This window comes from Muscardinus avellanarius, assembly GCF_963383645.1.
Source record: "Muscardinus avellanarius genome assembly, chromosome: 6".
Taxonomy (NCBI): domain Eukaryota; kingdom Metazoa; phylum Chordata; class Mammalia; order Rodentia; family Gliridae; genus Muscardinus; species Muscardinus avellanarius.
In genome coordinates this window covers 62340775-62362186 of record NC_137791.1, presented here as the reverse complement: position 1 = coordinate 62362186, position 21412 = coordinate 62340775, and the positions used below count along the sequence as shown (strand labels likewise).

The 21412-nt window shown below is 36.9% G+C and overlaps 1 protein-coding gene across 2 annotated transcripts in view; it reads right to left on the bottom strand.

Annotated features, from left to right (window-relative positions):
* SNCA (synuclein alpha) overlaps positions 1-11446 on the bottom strand; it is a gene marked incomplete at both ends in the record, with an annotated part of 118348 nt that extends 106902 nt beyond the window's left edge. For both annotated transcript variants that reach the window (XM_080698096.1, XM_080698097.1), the window contains one exon: positions 11326-11446. In XM_080698096.1, the coding sequence (XP_080554222.1) occupies positions 11326-11446 (121 nt within the window). The remainder of the gene's footprint in view (positions 1-11325) is intronic.
* Positions 11447-21412: the final 9966 nt, after the last annotated feature.

The window sequence follows — 21412 nt, the reverse complement described above, 5'->3', positions numbered from 1 at the left end:
ACACCATAAGTGAACCCACCATTCTCACGGGGGAATGCCCAGCCATAGCAACTTGTGCCGCTGCGATAAACTTCATTTAACCTCATTTGGACCTTGCAGTTCAATCCAGCAAAGGTAGGGATAGAGTCTGCTGTTGGACATAGCAGAGGCTCAGAGAAACTCAGGCCTTGCATCAGTGGGAGCTTGAACGAAGACCTTTGCTTAACATTACATCAAACTAGTAGGATCTCTAAATCACCACACACCTCCCAGTCATGGTGAATGGGGAGAAGTCAGACCAACCCAGCCCTAGCTGTGGAGAACAACTCTTACATATACACTAGTTTTGGTCTCAGAGGAACCCACCACATATACAGGCAGGGAGAGACTCAGGCTCCACATTGTGGAAAGGTGTGCAGGAAGACCTATGCTTAACATTATATGTAGCTCCATTGATACTGGCCATCTGCATAAATTGAGAGACTCAGAGAATCAGGATTGCAGTAGAAAAAATGCCAGTGTACTCTGCATCTTCACTGAGAGAGATTGCAGGGACCAAGTATCTTGAGTATTCATATATTTGTAGGGTTGTATTATTTTGTGGTTGTTTTATTTTTTTGTCTCTGTGTGTGTGTTTGTGCTTGTTTATTTGCTCTCTTCCCCACCCCTTTCACGAGACTCTTCCCTTTTACATACCTACTCTCTTCTCCCCATTCCTTTTCTTTTTTTCTTTTCTCTTCTTTGTCTTATATTAAATCCATTTAATAGTACCATACTAAATACTCTACATTGGTTATTAAAATCCTACTACATATTCATTATCTCTAATCTCTAAGATATACTACCTTAACTAAACCCATACTCTCATTCTATTCGAACCTATCTGTGGTTTTACCTTATTCTTACATTTACAATTTCACTTTTCTGCCAACTCAAACTCCATCATTGAATATAACACAACTTGCCCTGTATATACCAGCTGACACCTAGAGATTGAGAGAAATCTATCAAAAGCAACAGATACAAATGTCTAAAATCATGAGAGGCAAGAATAACAAGGAAACAATGAGCTCTCACAACCCCAGAATAACAGAACCTGAAAAGACAGAATTGCAGAGGTTGCCAGAAGGAGAAATCAGAAATTTAACAGTAGAAATAATAAAGGATTTATGAAAAAAATTTAGCCAGAAGGAGAAATCAGAAATTTAACAGTAGAAATAATAAAGGATTTATGAAAAAAATTTAGAGAGAGTCTGAAAGAAATAAAAGATGCAATAATTGAAGTGAAGGCATCAATACAAAGTATGAACAATAGATTAGATAACATGGAAAATAGAATATCACACTTAGAAGATGATCAATCAAAAAATGAATGCATAGTATATAATTTAGAAAAAAATTGACAGCATGAATTGGACATTAAAGAGATATGGGACCTAAAAGAGCTTACCTAAAAATATGTCACCTAAGAATACAGACATCAAAGAGGAAATAGAAGGTGAAACCCAAAGAATCAACAATCTTTTTCAAAGAAAGGATATGAGAAAATTTTCTAAACATAGTAAAAGAGGTCAATGCAGAGGTATAGGAAACTTATAGAACTCCATTTAGACAACATCAGGGTAAAAGCTCACCACACCACATAATAGTCAAACTAACCAATGTAGAAGCCAAGAAGAGACTCTTAAAGGAAACAAAAGCAAAAAACCAAGTGACAAAACTAATTATGATATTCTAGACTTTCCGAATCAAGTCATGAAAGCCAGGAGGGCCTGGACTAACATGTTGCAAACTCTAAAGAAAACAACTTGCAGCCCCAAATTTCCTAACCAGCAAACCTATCTCTCATATTTGACAGGGAATTAAAAATCTTCCATTACAAACAGAAGTTGAAAGAATTTATGTCTTTCAAACCTGCACTAAAGAAGATACTCAAAGAGATTAGCTGCAAAGAAATAAGTAATACACACTAGAACCAGAGAAACAAGAATTTCCATCAACCATACAATTAAGCAAAGAAGAATAAATATTACCTTAAATAGAAATTAAAACTCAAAATATTAGAAATTAAAAATCATCTTTCAATAATTATGATGAACATGAATGACCTCAACTCCCCAATAAAAAGACAAAAGGTGGAAAAAGTAATAAAAGCCAGAACCCATCTATCTATTGCCTGCAAGAAACACACCTTACATGTAAAGGTGGTAACAAACAAAAGGTAAAGGGATGGAGCAAGGTAATCTATGCCAATGGAACTCAAAGACAAGTAGGAATAGCAACTATGATATCAGAAAGGTTAGACTTCAAGCCCAAGCTTACCTGAAGATACAAAGCAGGTAACTTTTTTTACTGGAAAAAGAAACAATCCAGCAAACGGAAATAATAATAGTCAACATTTATGCCCTTAACATAGGGCAGCTACTTTCATAAAACAAATTCTTTGTGACATTAAGTCACACATAAGTCTCAGTAAAACTGGGAGATGTAAACACCCCTCTCAAACCCTTAGACTTATCTTCTAGACAGAAGGTCAATAAAGATATGTCAGACCTAAAGAACACCATCAACAAAATGGATCTATTGTCACATATAAAATATTCCACCCAACTACAGCAGAGGTCACATTTTTCTCAGCTGTTATAAAACTTTCTCCAAAATAGATCACATCCTGGGCCACAAAGTGAGCACTAGCAAACTCAAAAAATGTGACACACTTTCCTGTGTCTTTTCAATAGAATGAAACAATAAATCAATTATAAGAAGATCCAGAGAAACCACATAAACATGTGGAGCCTGACTACCACACTGCTGAATAAAAAATGGGTCATAGAAAAATTAAGGGTGAAATAAAGAAATTTTTAGAAACAAATGAAAATAGAGATACAACAAATAAAAAATTATAGGACACCTTGAAGGCAGTATTAAGAGGAAAATTCATAGCACTAAGCACTCACATAAAAAGAACAGAATATCAGCAAATAAATAACCTAATAACACACCTCAAAGCCCTTGAAAAACAGGAACAATCTAGCCCCAACGCCAGTAAAAGATAGGAAATTAATAAAATCAGAGCAGAAATCAATGAAGTAGAGAATAAATAAAAATACAGAAAATCAACAAAACCAAAAGCTGGTTACACAAAATAATTAACACGATAGATAAACCACCAGCAAATGTAAGTAAAAAACGGGAGAATCAACACAAATTATGAAAAGAAGATATGAAAAAGGAGATATTACCACAGACAGTGTAGAAATCCAGAATATTATCAGAAACTACTTTCAAAAACTATACTACAACAAAATGTAAAATCTAGAAGAAATTCACAACTTTCTAGAAATATACAACCTGACTAAACTGAGTCAAGAAAATTAAGAAAATTTAAACCAACCAATAGCAATCCAAGGGATTGAAGTAGCAATAAAGAGCCTAACATCAAAGAAAATCCCAGGACCAGATGGTTTCCCAAGTGAATTTTATAAAAACTTTATAGAAGAGCTAATCCTGATACTTACCAATCATTTTGTAAAATAGAAAGAAATGGACTCTCCCAAATACATTCTATGAAGCCAATATCACAATAACACCAAAACCAAATATAGACAGCTTAAGGAAGGAAAATTACTGGCCCATACAATTGATGAATGAAGACACAAAATTGTTAAACAAAATACTAGGAACACGCATTCAAAACCACATAAAAAAATCATACATCATGACCAAATAGGGTTCATCTCAGGGATGTAAAGCTGAGCCAACATATGAAAATTAATCCACATAATTCATCACATAAACAGAATCAAAGAACAAAAATCACATGATCATTTCAATAGATGCTAAAAAGCATTTAACAAAATCCAACATCCATTTGTGCTAAAAGCACTGCAGAGAATCAGAATAGAAGGATCATACCTCAACTTCATAAAGGCAATCTAAAATAGACCCACAGCCAACATCATATTAAGTGGGGAGAAATCATGAGAATTCTCTCTAAAAACAGGAAGAAGACAAGGATGTCCATTATCACCACTTCTGTTCAATATAGCACTTGAGACTCTAGCCAGAACAATAAGGCAAGAAAAGAAAATCAAAGGAGTACAAATAGGAAAGTAAGAACTAGAACTTTCACTATTTGCAGATGATATGATACTATACTTAGAAGACCCAACAAACTCAACCGTAAGTCTTATAGAACTGATCAACAAATTCAGCTAAGTGAATACAAAATCAATTTTAAGAAATCAGAAGCTTTTCTATGTACCAACCACAAATCCACCAAAAAAAGTCCAGAAAACACTTTCACTCAGGATATCCCAGAAAAAAAAAATACTTAGGAATAAACTTAACCAAGGAGGCTAAAGACCTCTACAAATAAAATTATAAAACACTGAAAAAAGAAATCAAAGAAGACCTTAGAAGATGGAAAGATCTTCCATGTTCATGGATAGGCAGAATAAATATCATCAAAACGGCCATTCTTCCAAAAGTGATCTACAGATTCAGCACAATACCTATTAAATTACCAACGTCATTTTTCACATAGAAAAATCAGTCCTTGGCCAGGCATGGTGGCTCACGCTTGTAATCCCCGCACTTGGGAGGCAGAGAAAGGAGGATCGCGCAGGTTCAAAGCCAGCCGCGCATGCTGGCTTAGGAGACCCTATTTCCAAATAAAAATGTAAAAATAGGTCTGGGAGTGAAGCCTGAAGGTAGAAGGGCTTCCAGGAAACCCAGTACCGCCAAAAAAAAAAAAAAAAGTGTATTTTTATGATCTAAATAATATGGTCAGTAAGATGGTATAACAACTATATATACAATATGGTATTCAAAATACTCATTGAATATTTGTGAACATATATAAATGTGGCATTAAATGAACTTTATATGCATCATATTTAAACTTGAATTTTACAAAATTGTTTCTACACTTAATAAAATAATTAAATATACCTATGAACTTTCAATGTGAGCATAAAGACCACCGAAACAAATAAAACTTAAGCTAAAGCTTTGTAGTTAAGAATGTAGACTCTGGATTCAGAATATCTAGGTTTAAGTCTTGGGTCAACATGATGATCAAAGAAAATAATTCATAGTATGCTCTAAAAGCAATGTTTAGTACAGAGCAAATACTTAACAAATGATAACTATTATTCTTCCCATGCGTTTGTTAAAGAGTTTGCAGTGTGAAGCACATGACAAAATCTCAAATAATAAATGACATCAAAATTAAAGGTGCAATTGTTAAATATATGAAAGCATGAAAGCACATGTTCTAGCATTATACAAGTATCTATAAATATATATTTAATATACAACTAAACATCGTATTACATAGTTACATTATAAAACTGTATTCAACTGTATGTAAATATATTTTATATAATATATACTCATATATATTATATATACATATATTTGTAAAATATATGTGTGTAATATGTATGTTTACAGACAACACTTATTTTGCATGGTACTATGAGATTTTAAGTAATGCAAACCAATCTAAAGATGTGCTAATAATCTTAATAAATCAATTAGAGAAATTATGAGTAATCAGTAGTAAAATTTAGCATCACTTCATGACTTTCAAATTTTGTTAAGATATTTAAAATTCTCATAAATATATAAAGTTTAATAGTACAATTAAGTTACTATTAAAATATTAATATGCATTTAAAATATGAAGTAGTTTAAACAGTGCTTGCCTTTTTCTCAATACATAATTTCCTATGTTAAGTGGGCATCTTTTTTGTGTGTCTTACAATTGTCATACTCCTTTCTAAGTTTGGATCAGTTTCCAGTATTACAGTTTGCACTCTTGGTGTCATAATTTACCCCTGGTAGTTTCCTCACTAAGAGCTGTTTTTGTGCTACCATGCCCTCTGATACACCTTCCCCAATCTGTTTTCCCACTTATGCTGATACATGTACTTTCAATAAGTTCTCTGACCAACATATCTAGAATCTCTTGAACTGCAGTCGTGACCACATCCCCATGGTCAACTGTTTCTCCTGTAAAGCAATTCATGTTGGATACAACTTTTTTTTTTTTTTTTTTTTTTTTTTGGTGGTACTGGGGTTCCTGGAAGCCCTTCTACCTCCGGGCTACACTCCCAGACCTATTTTTTATACTTTTTTATTTGGAAACAGGGTCTCCTAAGCCAGCGCGCGCGGCTGGCTTCGAACCTGCGCGATCCTCCTGTCTCTGCCTCCCAAGCGCGGGGATTACAAGCGTGCGCCACCACGCCCGGCCTTGGATACAACTTTTACTTCCAACATTTTCCCTTCATTTCTCTGCTGTCTTTGTTGTCGTTTCCGCTTTCTATTAGGCATTTTTCTGTGAAATCACTTGGGTTTATCGCACAGCAGGAGCCAGGTGGCAACACAACTATAAGCATTGTCCTTATGAGCTGAATGACAGGTACAACGTGACCAGTCACAGGGAAACCTTAAAAGATGTGATATAATTTAGTCACTGGCTAAAATTAGTTTCTGTAATTTATGTAATGATTTGGGGATTGAAGAGTTAGCAGTAAAGTTTGTGCCTTATGCAATTAATCTTAATTTAAGTACCATGGTGATGGTATTTTAAATTGTGCTGTTAGGGGACTGGTGTTACTTAACTTTGTTGACAAGAATTTGTGTATGCTGGAATATTACCCAGTGAGAACAGCTTGTATTTTAAATAATATTTCTCATTTCTATCTTTTAGCTATACACCCTGAACTCCATATTTCAATAAATAACATACTAGTGGAAAGAACTCTTTACTGGCTGGCCAGATTTTTCCTCTTTGTCTCAGTAATACCAGAGAATGTGGTCTTTGGTTAAATCATGGAACATATCTGGAATCAAAGCCTAATGAGAGTGCTAATTAAGTTACTACATATGGAACCAAATCCCTGTTCTTTGCCACCATAATTATTAAAGATTGGCCTTTAACTTCTGAATAATCTCTAACTGGCAAGATGTACTATAAAACAAATGCCAAGCTGTGTGACTAGCAAGATATCAAAGCTGAAAGGACACAAACTACAGCTCTGCTGAAAGCTGATGGTTGAAACACTATCCCCATACCAACTTGTCTCTTACCATCTCACCACCGTGCAGAATGGAGAGGCCTCAAGTACCACCTGAGATTTGGGAGGACTTCACTGTACAATTTTTGTACATGTAAAGTTGACTTTCCCGACTTGTTGACCTATTGTGACTCTCAACTTGAGACTCTTTCTTGACTTGAGACCCTATTGTGAATTAAGCAGTTGATATAAATCACACAGATGGCCACTACTGCTTACTGAATAGAATGAAATTTCAGGAATTTTCAAGGTCCTTATTTTGCATTTATTCTTATAATATTTGACATTATATAAAGATAATTGATTGTTTCTGCTTTTGAACTTGAATCTCACTCAACTTATAATTTGTGAGTCATGTGAGTGAGAAAACTTTTCTCTATTACATTGAAGTACAAAGTATTGATTGAAAACTTGCATAGAAAGATTTCACAAACAGATAAAAAATGAAAGTATTATGTTAGTTAAATTAGTTAAAAAGTGGTTGCCAAGCCGGGCGTGGTGGTGCACACTTGTAATCCCTGTGCTTCGGAGGCAGAGACGGGAGTATCACATGATGCAGGTTCGAAGCCAGCCTTGCTGGCTTAAGAGACCCTGTTTCCAAATAAAAATATAAAAGTAGGTCTGGGAGTGTAGCCCGTAGATAAAAGGGTTTCCAGGAATCCAAGTACCACCAAAAAAAAAAAAAAAAAAAAAAAAAAAAAGGTGGTTGCCAAAAGTGTATCTTTATAAATTATTGTTTTCTTTCAAATTATTTCTTTTGAGACATCTGCCAAACTTTTTCAGCCATAAGTGAAATTAAAAATACTTTCTTTGATCACTTCTTTTCTTCCAGACTAATTATTAAAATATTTTATAATAAAAGTTGAAAAAATAAGTCATATTGACAAAGCAGTTATTTTGTTATATAATCTATATGATAATAATAAACATTGTTTCAATCTATGTAAGTGTGCTCAATTCCTCCTATGTGCTGTTTTATTATTTCTTTTGCACAATAATTTTGGAAGTTATTTGCATGTTTATATATCATATTTTTACAAACAAGGACTATGATGCTCAGGAATATTAAATAATTTCCCCAGGACCCTTAAGGCAAGAAGAGATATATTCTGGACTAAAACTTAGGTTTGTGTTACAGCAAGTCCTTGTTCTTTCTACTTCAACAGTAATCAAACTAAAGCTCTCTCTCTTGTGTTTGAGTAAATAAAACTTTATTGAAACAAAGTCACGCTATTTATTATCTATGGTTGCCTTCACACTTTAACACTAGAGCTGAATAGTTGAGACTGGGTTCTTTTATGGCCCAAAATATTTACTACCTGATCCTTTAACAAAATTGTTTGCCAACCCCTGGACTATACTGTTGTACCCTCAGAGGGTCATTTTTCAAACTAAATCTTATATATGTGTCCAACTTTTAATTAGACTTCAGAAAATACTCAGTAAATAATTTATAAGATACGTGTGTTAAATACACTTATAGACATTGAAAATTATTTTAAAATATTTGACACATAAACCAATCAAAATATTATATAACTACCTAACACCAAATAACAGAATTAATTACTAAAAAACAAAATATAATTTTGTTTGCCCAAACTCACAGTTAACAATTAAAAGAAATAACACATGTTCCTGATGATAAAAATCTATTCATTATCTGAAATGCAAACCGAAGAGTAACATATTATATTAATATTCAATAGTTTCTGGATTTGTTATAAAGTAATACAGGATATATTTTCATCCCTAAAAGCCTAAAAATCCCTTAGATGTCTTTAAAGATACAGTTATTAAGTACCTAAAGTCAAAGAATAATTACAAACCTGAAATTACTTGAGAAACTAAGGACAATAAACAGCTAGCATCAGCTGTCATTGATTATATATTTCAAATTCTTTTTGAAAACATACTTTGCAACTCCCCTGGAAAAAAATTTACCTGACCCGTTATTTTCCTCTTTTAACACTCACTTTAATAATTTTCAATTATTTTCTGAAAATATCTTTTTTGTGTTTGTATGGCACTGGGGATTAAACACAGAGGCATTCTACCTCCAAACTACACTCCCCAGCTCTATATTTTTTTAAATTTTGAAACAGGGTCTTACTAGGTTGATGAGAGTCTCACTACTTGCTGAGGCTGTCCTCAAATCTGCGATCTCCTGTCTCAGCCTCCCAAGTACAGGTGTGTGCCACCACACTTGGCTTTGAAAATACTTTTTTTTTTTTCTTTTGCAGTACTGGGGATATAAACCAGGGGCATTCTACCTCTGAGCTACACCCTCAGCCCTATTTATTATGCTTAATTTTGAGACAGGGTCTCACTGAGTTGCAAAGGGCCTCACTAAGTAGTAGTTGAGGCTGGGTATGAACCATGATCCTCCTATCTCAGCCTTCAGAATGTTGGGATTACAAGTTTGAGTCGCCATGCCCGGCTTTTTTTTTTTTTTTTTTTTCTTGCTGTGATATTTGGGTTGAAACCAGGGACAATCCCTATGAGCTACACCCCCAGCCCTATTTTTTAATTCTTAATTTTGAAATAGGGTTCCACTAAGTTGCGGAGGGTCTCACTAAATAGCTGACGCTAGCCATAAACCTATGATACTGATTCTCCTGTCTCAGCCTCCCAAGTACTGGAATTAAAAATGTGTGTCACCATGCCCAGCTTGAAAATATCTTTTAAAAGTAGATAAAGGTCCTGTGTGGTGGCTCACACTTGAAATCCCCGCGCTTGGGAGGTGGAGACAGGAGGCTCCTGTCTCCAAATAAAAAGTATAAAATAGGTCTGGGAGTGTAGCCTGGAGGTAGAAGGGTTTCCAGGAACCCCAGTACCACCAAATAAATCAAGAATGAATTAATTAATTAACAAAAGACTTGTGGAAAGATTCAACTAACATAGAAGAGTTTATGAAGAAAAAGAAAAAAAATGATTTGCTGTAAACTTTCATGAGACACATTTTTAAAAAAAAGTTTTGAGTATAAACTTTCCCCTTTTTTCTGTGTTTAGAGACCACAAAGCTTTCTGTCACTTCATATGCTTAGGTACAGCATCTGTGTCATCTAGGCCTCCCCAAATACACATCGTCCACCCATCCTGTGACCATCTCCTCAACAGTTGCCACTAGAGAAGATGGAAGAGCTCAAAGGGGAAGAGAAGAAAAAAAGAGAGAAAATGGTTGGTGTGTGTGTGCGTGTGCATGTGCGTGTGCGTGTGTGTGTGTGTGTGTGTGTGTGTGTATGCGCATGTCTTTATTCGTTCCCCAAAAGAATTTGAAGTGGTTTGTAAAATAGCACATATTTAACACAGCTCTAGATGGAGAGAAAAGAGTCAGAGTTAAGGTGTATATCTCATGGTGGATTCAGGATAAAAATGGTGCTAAGTTATCTATCTTTTGATATTTATGATGTGTCATGTGATAAGTTAGCTGTATAAATATGTGAAAATATTAGTAGCACACCCCTGAGCACTTCTTAAGCAGTCATCCCCAGAGTTCACAATGATCAAGTTATAACAAGAAATGACTTTTTTTTTACCAAATCCAATACGTCCTTTCTACTTTAGGGCCAAAGTAGTTCTCTCTTTACAGGTCACAGGACTAAATAAAGTCTTATTTTTAAATCAGAATACATTAAAATTTGCAAATTTATTAACAATGATAAAAGAAATCAGAGTTTCTTGAATAATTTTGATTCCTAGAAATATTCAATATTTTTAAACCTTAATTAATGTATTTATTTTTTAGGTACTTGGGATTGAACTCCAAGGCATTCTGAGCTATACCGAAGACATATTTTATATTTTTATTTTTGAAAAAGGGTCTCACTAAGTTTGCTGAGGCTGGCCAGAAACCTGCAACCCTCTTGTCTCAGCCTCCCAAGAACAGGAATTACAGACATCTACTACCATGCCAGTATATTCGTCATTTAAAAAAAAGATTTTGAGTTTTAAAAAATAATGTCCTCTAAAATATAATCACACGTAAAAAAAAAAAACCTTCATTAGAAAAGAAATAAAAGTCCTAAGTATGAGAGCAAATTTGAATAATCTGGAAAAATCAAAAGATGAGCCCCATTCTTTACAATTAGCTGAAATATACACATCCACATTCTCTACCTACACATGCTTATGACTCATTCCATCCCTTGACATATGATGATTCCAAAATGAGTCAAGTAAGAAACACCACCATTTAGAGTATCAATCATTCCAGCCCATCAGTCGTGAATAAATACAAAATGACACTTGGGGTACCTACCTACATAGAGGACACCCTCTTTTGTCTTTCCAGCTGCTTCTGCCACACCCTGCTTGGTTTTTTCAGCAGCTGCCACAACTCCCTCCTTGGCCTTTGAGAGTCCTTTCATGAATACATCCATGGCTGATGATTTTCTTTACACCACACTGAAGAAAACAAAGTATACTTCCAATGAGAACATATTTTTGGGGGGTGGGGGAGATCAAGATTAAAATACCGTAGGAGGAAAAAAAATACCCGAAAAAATAGTAGAAAACCCCGAGTGTAAGACGTTGAAGACCCCTCATTTCAACCCTTGAACATAGGAGCCTTTTCTAAGCGTTAGTATTAAAAATGTGACCTCTTCCATCCATCTTGGCTAGTAAAAGTCCAGCCACCTAAACATGGATTAGGATGAATCATCCCAACTGTTCTTACTGCATTTCAGAAGTGGGGTTGCATAAAAGGATGGATCCCTTTCCCCTCTTTAACTTCCTGGGGTCCAAAAGGTGGCAGTAAAGTTAGAGCCATGCTTAGAACACAAGAGAAAGAAGGGGGCAGACTGCAGACTTAGGGTCAGAGGCGCCCTTCAAATGGACCAAAGGAAAGGCTGCCGCGTTGACCATGGAGCAGAGAGCTGGGAGAACCTCGCACTCCCGATGTGGCTGAACCTCGGGGCGACAGCAAACCAAAGAGCGCTGGTTCTAACCCAGCCCACCATCCATCTTTCCCTGAGCCATCTACTCGGAGCAGTGCCCTCCACACCCGCGGGCAGAAAGCACAGAAGCAGGAACCTGCAGGCACACTTGTTAACCCTTCACCACCTGTTGGCTTGCCTTCTCTACAGGTCCCTAGAATTATCTGACAAAAGCAGCTTTTCCCGGGCGGGGAAGGGAGAATAAGGGATGAGAAATAAAAGTTGGGTGTTCACGCTTACAGCATCCTGCTTTTCCGCAAGAGAAAAAAAAAAAAAAAGCAGCTTCTTCCAAAGGGCCAGCCTGCCCTCCCAGCTTTGGGGGTTAAAGAGACTATTAGAAGCAAAAGGAAATCCAGGTCAATTTACTTTCCTTGTGCTCACCAGCTGCCAAGTACTCACCGCCCGGAGACTCCACGCCAGGGTCCCCGTCTCTGCACCAAACCCCTCCCGTGCCTCCCCCAGGACACCTCTCCATCGGGAGCTCTCAGGGTTTCCTAAGCCGCCTGTTTTCGTCTACAGGTACTTACCTGTGTCCCTCTGAGTCTCTAGAACTCCGATTCTCTTCCTCCTTTTATTTTTTTATTTTTAATTTAAACAATTTTCAAATATTATTTAAATAGGTAAAGGGAGAAAAAGAAGCGCACAGGAAGGGCGGGGGCGGTACCAGGAGAGGGATGGTGCCGGGAGGAGGCAGCTGTCAGCCCAGCCCAGGGACGACAGGCTGGGGACGTGGGAGGCCAACCCACCAACATGTCGTGGAATTGCCACTCCCCGTCACCCACACTGGAGCATCCCAGAGAAAGATACCTAGGCTCGGGAGGAAGGGCGGCCGGGCAGCGCCAAGGTTGCGCCGGCGGGGTGGGGTCCGCACGCACCTCTCCGGGGTCGCGGCGCAGGGTCCCTCGCCGGGCTCGCGGTCTTCGTCTTCCTCGCGGTCCTCCTCCTCCTTCCCCTCGCTCGCCGCCCCCACAGCTGATTTGTCAGCGCCTCTCCCCGCCCCTCTCCCGGCGCTCGCAGCTCTCTGCCGCGTGCACAGCTCCTTTCCTTTCATGGGGAGGGGGCGAGGGACAGGCTGCGCCTCCACTCCAGGCGCCCTGTGGCCCCGGGAGGTGGGAAGGTGAGCTGTTTCGTGCACCACCTCAAGTTCTGGGTCGTGGGGACTCGGGTGGCATTCCGGCCCATTAGGCGGGGGCTCAGTCTCCCTCTGGCCCATCCCCCCTTCCTGTCTGACCCTGCCTCTCCCCCCCCATCCATCCTCCCGGGGACCCCCTGGACAGAGGCAACCCAAGGGGGCCCCCCACAGACCGTGCAGTCTCCTGGGGAGCTGGAGGCCGGCGGTTCAGGAAAGGAGCCGCGCCGGCGGTCAGGAGCGTGTTCCCTCCCATCCCTGAAACCTGAGAAGGGTCCCAAGGCACAACATTAAGGGTCGCTTTTGTTCAAACATCCCCAAGATTTGCATTTGCTTTTGATCTTGCAAGAACCCGAAAGGGTCCCGCGGGTGGAGAGGAGACTACTAAGGAAGAGTTACAGGTCCAGGAGGCAGGAGGAGGCTCGGCAAATCCTCTTCCCACCCCACTATCACCATTTTCTTTTCCACCAATCAGCGGCTGCCAGACGCTGATCCCCCCCCACCCCCCACCCCAGAGCAAAGAATAAATATTCCCCAGCCGTCGAAAACAAGCGATCAAGCGGCTTTTCGCTTTCGGAATGGGACTTACTTTTTAAACCCGATTCCCTGTTCTAGGAGATAAAAACGGTGTGACTTACCTTCCTGAATTACCACATCCAGTTTCTTCAGCTCCTTCTGAAAGGCAGATTCTTCTTCACACCACTCACCTTTCTGACTTCAGATTCTCTTCCCGCTCCCAGAAGATGGCCCCCTCCCTCCTTGGCACACACCGACACAAAGGCGCACACTCTCACAAGCTTCAAGATAATTTTTGCATCGCTTAACACGTTTGCACCTCTTTGGAAGCTCAGTGGGAAACAGCTGTTCCTGGATCCCACCAGAATGGGGAACCAAGCTCCTCCCCTCCAGCAGAAAGCCTTTGCACTCCTTGCCTGGGCTCAAAGCAGAAGTTGAGCCCTGGGAGGGAAAGCAAGTTTTTAACTGTATCTTTCATTTTGTTTTATTTTTATGTTTGTAAAAAAAAAAAAAAAATGCGTTCTCTGATCCTTGTACTTGTTTGGGGCATAAATTTGAGTAAAATACAGTTTAAATTTTACTTAAATTTTATTTTTTATTTTTATTATTATTATTTATTTATTTTGTTGGTACTGAGGTTCCTGGAAACTTCCGGGCTACACTCCCAGACCTATTTTTGTACTTTTTAAATTTGGAAACAGGGTCTCTTAAACAGAGTCTGGCTTCGAAACTACAGGATCCTCCTGTCTCTGCCTCCCAAGCACGGGGATTACAAGAGTGTGCCACCACGCCCGGCTAAATTTTAAATAAAATGCAAAAATTAAAATGTCTCAGCAGACATTCAACCTTTTGAAAACAAGAGAGGAAAGATATGATTATGTGTTAAACATATAGGCAAATTATACATATATACATGAATGCGTGAGCGGTTTATTGCTTAAGCATTTCCTTGTACTCCTAATGTGCCTTTATGAGTAGCCTGCCTTTAGTAGTCTATATTGTTTTCCTGATATCAGAAAAAGAAGTCTGGGACTGGGAGCTGGTTCACTCTCTGGCTTTGAGAACTTGAACACGTATGGTTCCCTCCTGGTCCTAGGTTTTATTTTATTTTATTTTATTTTTGGATTTTTTTTTTTTTAGAAATAAAGTTGAACCCATTTTTCATCTTTTTATTATGGAAAATATTCAAATATATGCAAAAATAGAGAAAATAAAGGACTCCCATATGAAACTGGTGAGCCCAATTTACAGAATGTTTCAATGCAGTTAGTCCTTTCCCATCTGTATGTCCGTCTCATCCACTGTATCTCTATTGACCCCTCTAGCTTTTGGTAAGTTCTAAGCTTTACATATATTTTTTTCATCTGTGAACATTTCAGCATGCATTCTTAAAACAGAATTATTTTAAAATAACCACAACAGTATTGGATATTTTACATTAAAATATAACTCGTGTTGGTAAATGCTAGGTCTTAAGTATCCCTTTGAGTCAGTTTTGAAAAAATTATTCATTTATGCAACCCACACCTGTTTGAAGACAGAACATTGTCGTCATCCCAGAAAGTTTATCATCTAGTAGATCCATTCAAATCCTTCAGTGCATTTATCCCCTGATGAGTTGATAGCCCTCATTCAATCATTTCATGTCTGAATATTGTTGCATTTGGGAACATGTTTTCAACGCGTGAGCCTTTGGGCATGTTCCAAACCCAAACCCTAACACATTTGCGTGATTTGTGTTTCTGTGTTTTTGTATGTGCTACTAGGGATTGAACCCAAGGGCATTTCATCCCTCCGCTACACCCCGCAGCCCAATTTTATTTTTAATTTTGAAACAGGATCTCACTAAGTTTGTGAGGCTGGCCTTTCTCACACACTGGGATTGTACACAAGTGCTGCAATGCCTAGTTTTGTGTATGGTTTTGTTAAGATGGTGAACTCGAGACAGGAAAAAAAGGGTTATTCCAAATAATCATGAAGAACACTCAAGAGGGAGTATAGTGTCTAAAGAAGATTTTCTAATTTTACCTGATGGACAACTTCATATTGATTTTATAATATGATAGGCAACAAAAATCAGTAAACAATAATGTAGAGTGACTATAAACCGTGAGTATAAGAAATTACTATGTGAACTATGTAAAATTCAAAAAATTCAACTAGTGTGTGCGTGTGTGTGTGTGTGTGTGTGTGTGTGTGTGTGTGTGATACTAGGGATTGAACCTAGGGTCATCTACCTTCAAACTATACCCCCTGCCCTCTTTATGTTTTATTTTAAGACAGTGTCTCATTAAGTTGCTAAGAGCCTGGCAAAGTTGCTGAGACTGGTCTGAATCCTGCAATCTTCCTGCCTCAGCCGTTCAAATACGGGGCTTACAGGCATGCACTACTATACCTGTCTCAATTGTAATTATTTTAAATATCTTTGAATTTTTTCAGTCCTAAAATATAAAGATATGCAAGCAAGATTTCAAGATTAAAAATTGTAAAGACAGAAAGATATTTAAATGTTTTAGGGTCTAAAATTTCAAATGACTTTAACAAGAAAGAGACACATTGATATGTGTCTCAAGAAATGTACTCAGCTCTGGTGAGCATGGTAGACTGCTGAGAACAGAGGTACAAGCACAAATGAAATCAAAGACTCGAGGCTCTGCTGTTCATTCACAAGGACACAAAGCAAGTATCTAACCTCTCTCTTCCCTAACATGCTCATCCATAAAGTGGGAATGATAGTTTTCTTGTGTAATTCTTATAAAGAGTAGATGACATGGTTCTTAGCAGAGCCAGGCACAAAAGAATCTCTCAATATTAGTGCCACTGTGTTGTTGTTATCAACATCATCCTCACCCTCATCCTCATCATCATCCTCACCATCATCATCATCCTCATCCTCCTTATCATCTCCCTGTGTTTTGCATTCCCCCAAGAGGCACTTTGTTTCACTGTAGCAGTTTTCATCTTTATTCCTAGCCCTACATAGTTTCTCATTCCATTAAGCAACACGTCTGAGGCAGTTGGTATCCACACCAGTAACTTTGTCTTACCATGGAAAGTAAAATACTTCCAACCAAGGCTGGAAGGGCAGGGAAGGTGAAATGACAGAAGCTGAGGACCATCAATTGGGATCAATAATAAAAAAATATGCCGGCCATTGCCTTTCTTCCCCTGATGTGTGTCTTATAAGAAAATCACTTATAGCAGTTTGAATCAGCAACCTGAAATAACAGTGAGAAAATTAGCATTCCCTATCTCTACTTATATTTTTACATCTTGAAACCAGGCTTCTGAAAGTGGCAGCGGCAGAATTCTGTGCGAATGGTGTTGATTTGCAAAGGGGGAACTAGAGAGTGGCATGAGAAATTCTGTCCCAACTTTTCCAGATTTCTTTGTGCCAGTGGCACTGAAAAACTTCAGAAAGAATATCCAATTCAGAGAAAAACTCGAGGTCTAGTATGCTAGGTTAGTGAAGAATGGGAGGACTGAGAAGACAGTACTGACCTTCAACAGCATCTGTGCTCAGAAAGACAGAAAAGGAGTGAAGAAAAAGCATCTCATTGGAATGCATATGCTTTGTGTCTTGTTTCGAATTGAAGTTATAATGCTATTGCAAATAGAAATCACATCAAAATTATATATTGAGCATGTTTTATAATATTAAAAATATTTTTGCATCCAGTATTTTTTCCTATTCAGGTAACTTGAGAGCAAAAAGTGACATTTAAGAAATTTTCTTCAACACTACATAAAAATACTTCATTAATATTGTTTTGAAAGCTTATTGTTCTACATACAACTTTAAATGTAAGTTATTAAGAAATTTAGAAAGGGAAATTATTAAAGATATTTCTTAGTGACTAATAAACACTTTAGTTTCAAAACATATCTATGTTAATATATACAAATTTATGATATCATTTTGATTGTAAAATGTATTACTTTATGATGTATTTATACAATCACCAGTTTATTTTATCTTATATGTGTTACCTTTTATGTAGACAACTTTTTATCTATATGTTCAGCCTAATAACTTTTTATAAATTAAATATTATTTAAGTTTCTGCTAAGTCAACTTCTCTGTGACAGACAAGGATTCTTTTCTGCATCTCACTCTTTTTCTGAGTCCATTTATATTTAAAATCCCTTTAACTCTTTTCTCATTAAAATGCTAGATTACAGTTGTCTCTCTCTCTCTCTCTCTCTCTCTCTCTCTCTCTCTCTCTCTCTCTCTCTTCATCCTCCCTCCCTCCCCCTAGATGTTATAACTTTATATACACATTTAACAAAGAAAATTATACTGAAACATGTTAACATAATGGAATCATTAAAAGAAAAAAACTGATTTATAGTAAATAAAAGCACTAGTTTTGCTCAAGCATGTGCAGCTCATTTTCAAGAAGGGAAATAGCATATACCTACCAGATCATTAAAAAATAAACAAAAGAATTGAATACACAGACATGCACACATACACAGTGTAGTGCAGATGTTATGTGCACTAAAAGAATGTTAGCAAAATAATCTGCCAAATGTTTTCAAATGTAAAAGAGACCTGTGATAAGTGGGTTTAGTTAACTCTGTGTGTATGTAGTAACAACAAGTTCAATGATTATACTATCTCTTTAATCATCTTCAATTACAGTTTTACTTGTAAAAAGCATTTATATCATTAAAATAATACTTTCAGAATAGATTTATCATGCAGTGGATTTCCTCAGCTTTCTAATGGGTATGTTAACCTTCTCTGGCACCTTTTAGAAAGTAGAAATATTGCTTTCTGAATCTTTACATCTTATGCATCTAAATATGTACATAAAAATGGGCGCAGTGATGCATGCCTGTAATCCCAGTACTTGGGAGGCTGAGACAGTAAGATAGAAGGTTATAGGCCACCATGAGCAAATTAGTGATACTCTGTTTTCAAATAAAAAACAAAATAGGTCTGGGAGTATAGCTCAGAGGTGGAATGTCGCTAAATGTAATCCTCAGTACCACTAAATAAGCTAATTAATAGATTAATTAAATAATGAGTAAATAAATATGTACATAAGCTGAGTGTGGTGTCATGAGCCTCTGATCTCAGTACTTGGGAGACTGAGACAGGAGAATCAAAGGTTCAAGAGCAGTTTTCGTGATTTAGTGATGCCCTCAGGAAATTAGGAGAGCCTGGTTTCAAAATAAAAAGTAGATTATGTTGGAGCACATAGACAGAATAACCCTGGGTTCAATCCCCAGCAAATATAAATATATAACCATGTATATTTATATTCAAGAGGAAAATGACAAGTGCTATCTATTCTTACCAAGACATTGACTTAGCATAATTCTCTGCAAATTAATTATGAATATGCATTGTGATGAAGTGTCCTGGATATTTTCAAATCGCCTTTCATATTGTGCTGAATAATTGCTCACTTTAATAAAATAAAACCTTTAATTTTCAATTACTTCTTTTCTAGAAAATTTAGGCTTAGAATGTTTCATGTTTGGTTTTTCTAAAATTTGTACTAGAAACATTTGGTGATCTATTTAGCTAGAAAGTAGCCATTGTTTATATTGATGTATTACTTTAAGTAAGTCTTAAAATTAATGAAAAAAGTCAGTTAATTCCTATGACAGAAATAACTGCCATAACATTAAACAAATATAATGCCTTTTTTGTTGTTACACAAATAGTACATGCTAATTAAAGAAAAGTTAGTAAATGTAGATAAGAAAAAAGAAAAAATAGAGTATCAGTATGTCCAGCAACAATAAGATAACCTTTTGAATTTCTTATTAAAATTATTTTTCCTAAAAGATCATTTAAAAATATGTATGCCTGGAGACTTAGCAGTTGTACTTCTAAAAATGTATTCCTGAGAAAATAACATCATACTTTATGCCTATTTTTTCCATAAAAATTTGTTTTTACCAATGCAATTTTCCAAGTAAATTTCTGCACAGGTAGTTATTCAAGGCTACTTCCCCTTCATGTGAAAGAATGTGTGCATGATGGAATGTACATGACAAAGCACACCGCTTCCATATTTTTCTTCAGCAGCTCACAAAACAGCTACAAATACTTGCAGTTGACCTTTTCCTTCCCTTGTTCTCTCTTTCAGAGATAAAGGTTAACTATATCTACTTTGTAAATTTGTGGAAATGAATTGAGCTGATGCATCAATACCATCATAATTATAATAGTATATATTATACCATAATTATTATGATAATATGTGAAAGAACTGACCTCACTTAAGTGATAAAGGAGATTATAGGGAAAAAGAAAAATAATTCTTTTGCTGCTCTTTTATTAGCGGAGACAAATGCATATTCCAAAATAATGCCTTCAAAATTGAAGGGTGGGCTTAGTTCTGACACAGCTACGAATTGGATGGAAAGGAAATAGGATTATAAAATCTTTTATGATTGGTAGAGAACCCAAATAAATGTGGAGGATCCAAAAGATTTTATCTAGCAGGAAAAGAGAATTATCCCAAATCTGTTTCCTATTAATTGCAATCATTCAAATAATTCATTTAAAAATTCAGCTTTATTGTTTATGAAATTATAATTCCTGAAAAAGTGGTTGACATCAGGCTGTGAGGCTGAAAGGAAATAAGTTCAAGCCAGGAATGGTGGCACATGCCTCTAATATTAGCATTTGGGAGGCTGAGACAGGAGGGTCAAAAGTTCAATACCAGCCTCACCAACTTAGTGAGACTCTCAGCAACCTAACATGACCTTATTTCAAAACAAAAAATAAACAAGGGCTGGGGATGTAGCTCAGAGGCAGAATGATTGAGTTCAATCCCAGTACCAGAAAAAGTTAAAAAAAATGAATTTATCTTCTTTTCTTTTTTTGTATTGGTACACTGTAATTATACATTATAATGAAGTTCAGATAGAGACATATATGTACATAGCAGGGTACGTACCTTTCTCTTTTAAATTAGAAATCTAAGCTAATGTTGAAATTTGAAACTAATTAGTAGAAAAAAATAAGTCAGAAATGGAAGTTATTGAAAATAGGAAAAGTTTGTCCTAAACAGATCTCTTCCATTCCCTATCATTAACGAAGCAGGTCTTAGAATTATCTTCAAACCAACATTTTTCAGATAGCGTCAGTACAGCCAAAGGCATCTTGGGCATTATCAGTTGAAGTAATTGAAGAACTTTAAACTTTTTTATATATGCAACCTTTTATTAATAACCTTATATATGTATGCAAATTAGGACAGTAGGCTAGCATGTGTGTATGTAAATGGCGCCATTATTTTAAGGAAGCTGAGACTCGTGTGGCTGAGAATATTGCAAGTGGCAAAGTCCTAACTTTATCACACAGCTGCAGAATGCATCTTGTACTTGCATTGTTAACAGAGAGATTTATCCAAAGATGAGTAGAAACTCAGGAGTGTCTTACCGTCTGGGCTAAGAACTGCAGAGCAGAATGGCAGGGAAGGGCAATGGCGAAACCGGACACCTGCTCCTCCCACCGTGGGAAGGGCAGCAGATGATCTCCAATGAGAAAGGTCCACAAGGAGTCTCCTGTTGCAGTCACAGAAAGGAACGTGCTCTTTAACCCTAGCTGAACAAGCGAAACTTGCAGAATATGTATTCTACTAATTTTGCTTAAAATAAATAGTTATCGCCATTCACAAAATATTTTACAGGCAATTTTTCCCTATTATAGTGTTGGTTACTTGCACTTGATTCATAACCTCATGATTACAATATAACTACTTCTAAAGATTTCTTCCAAATATTTCTATTCCCAAGGG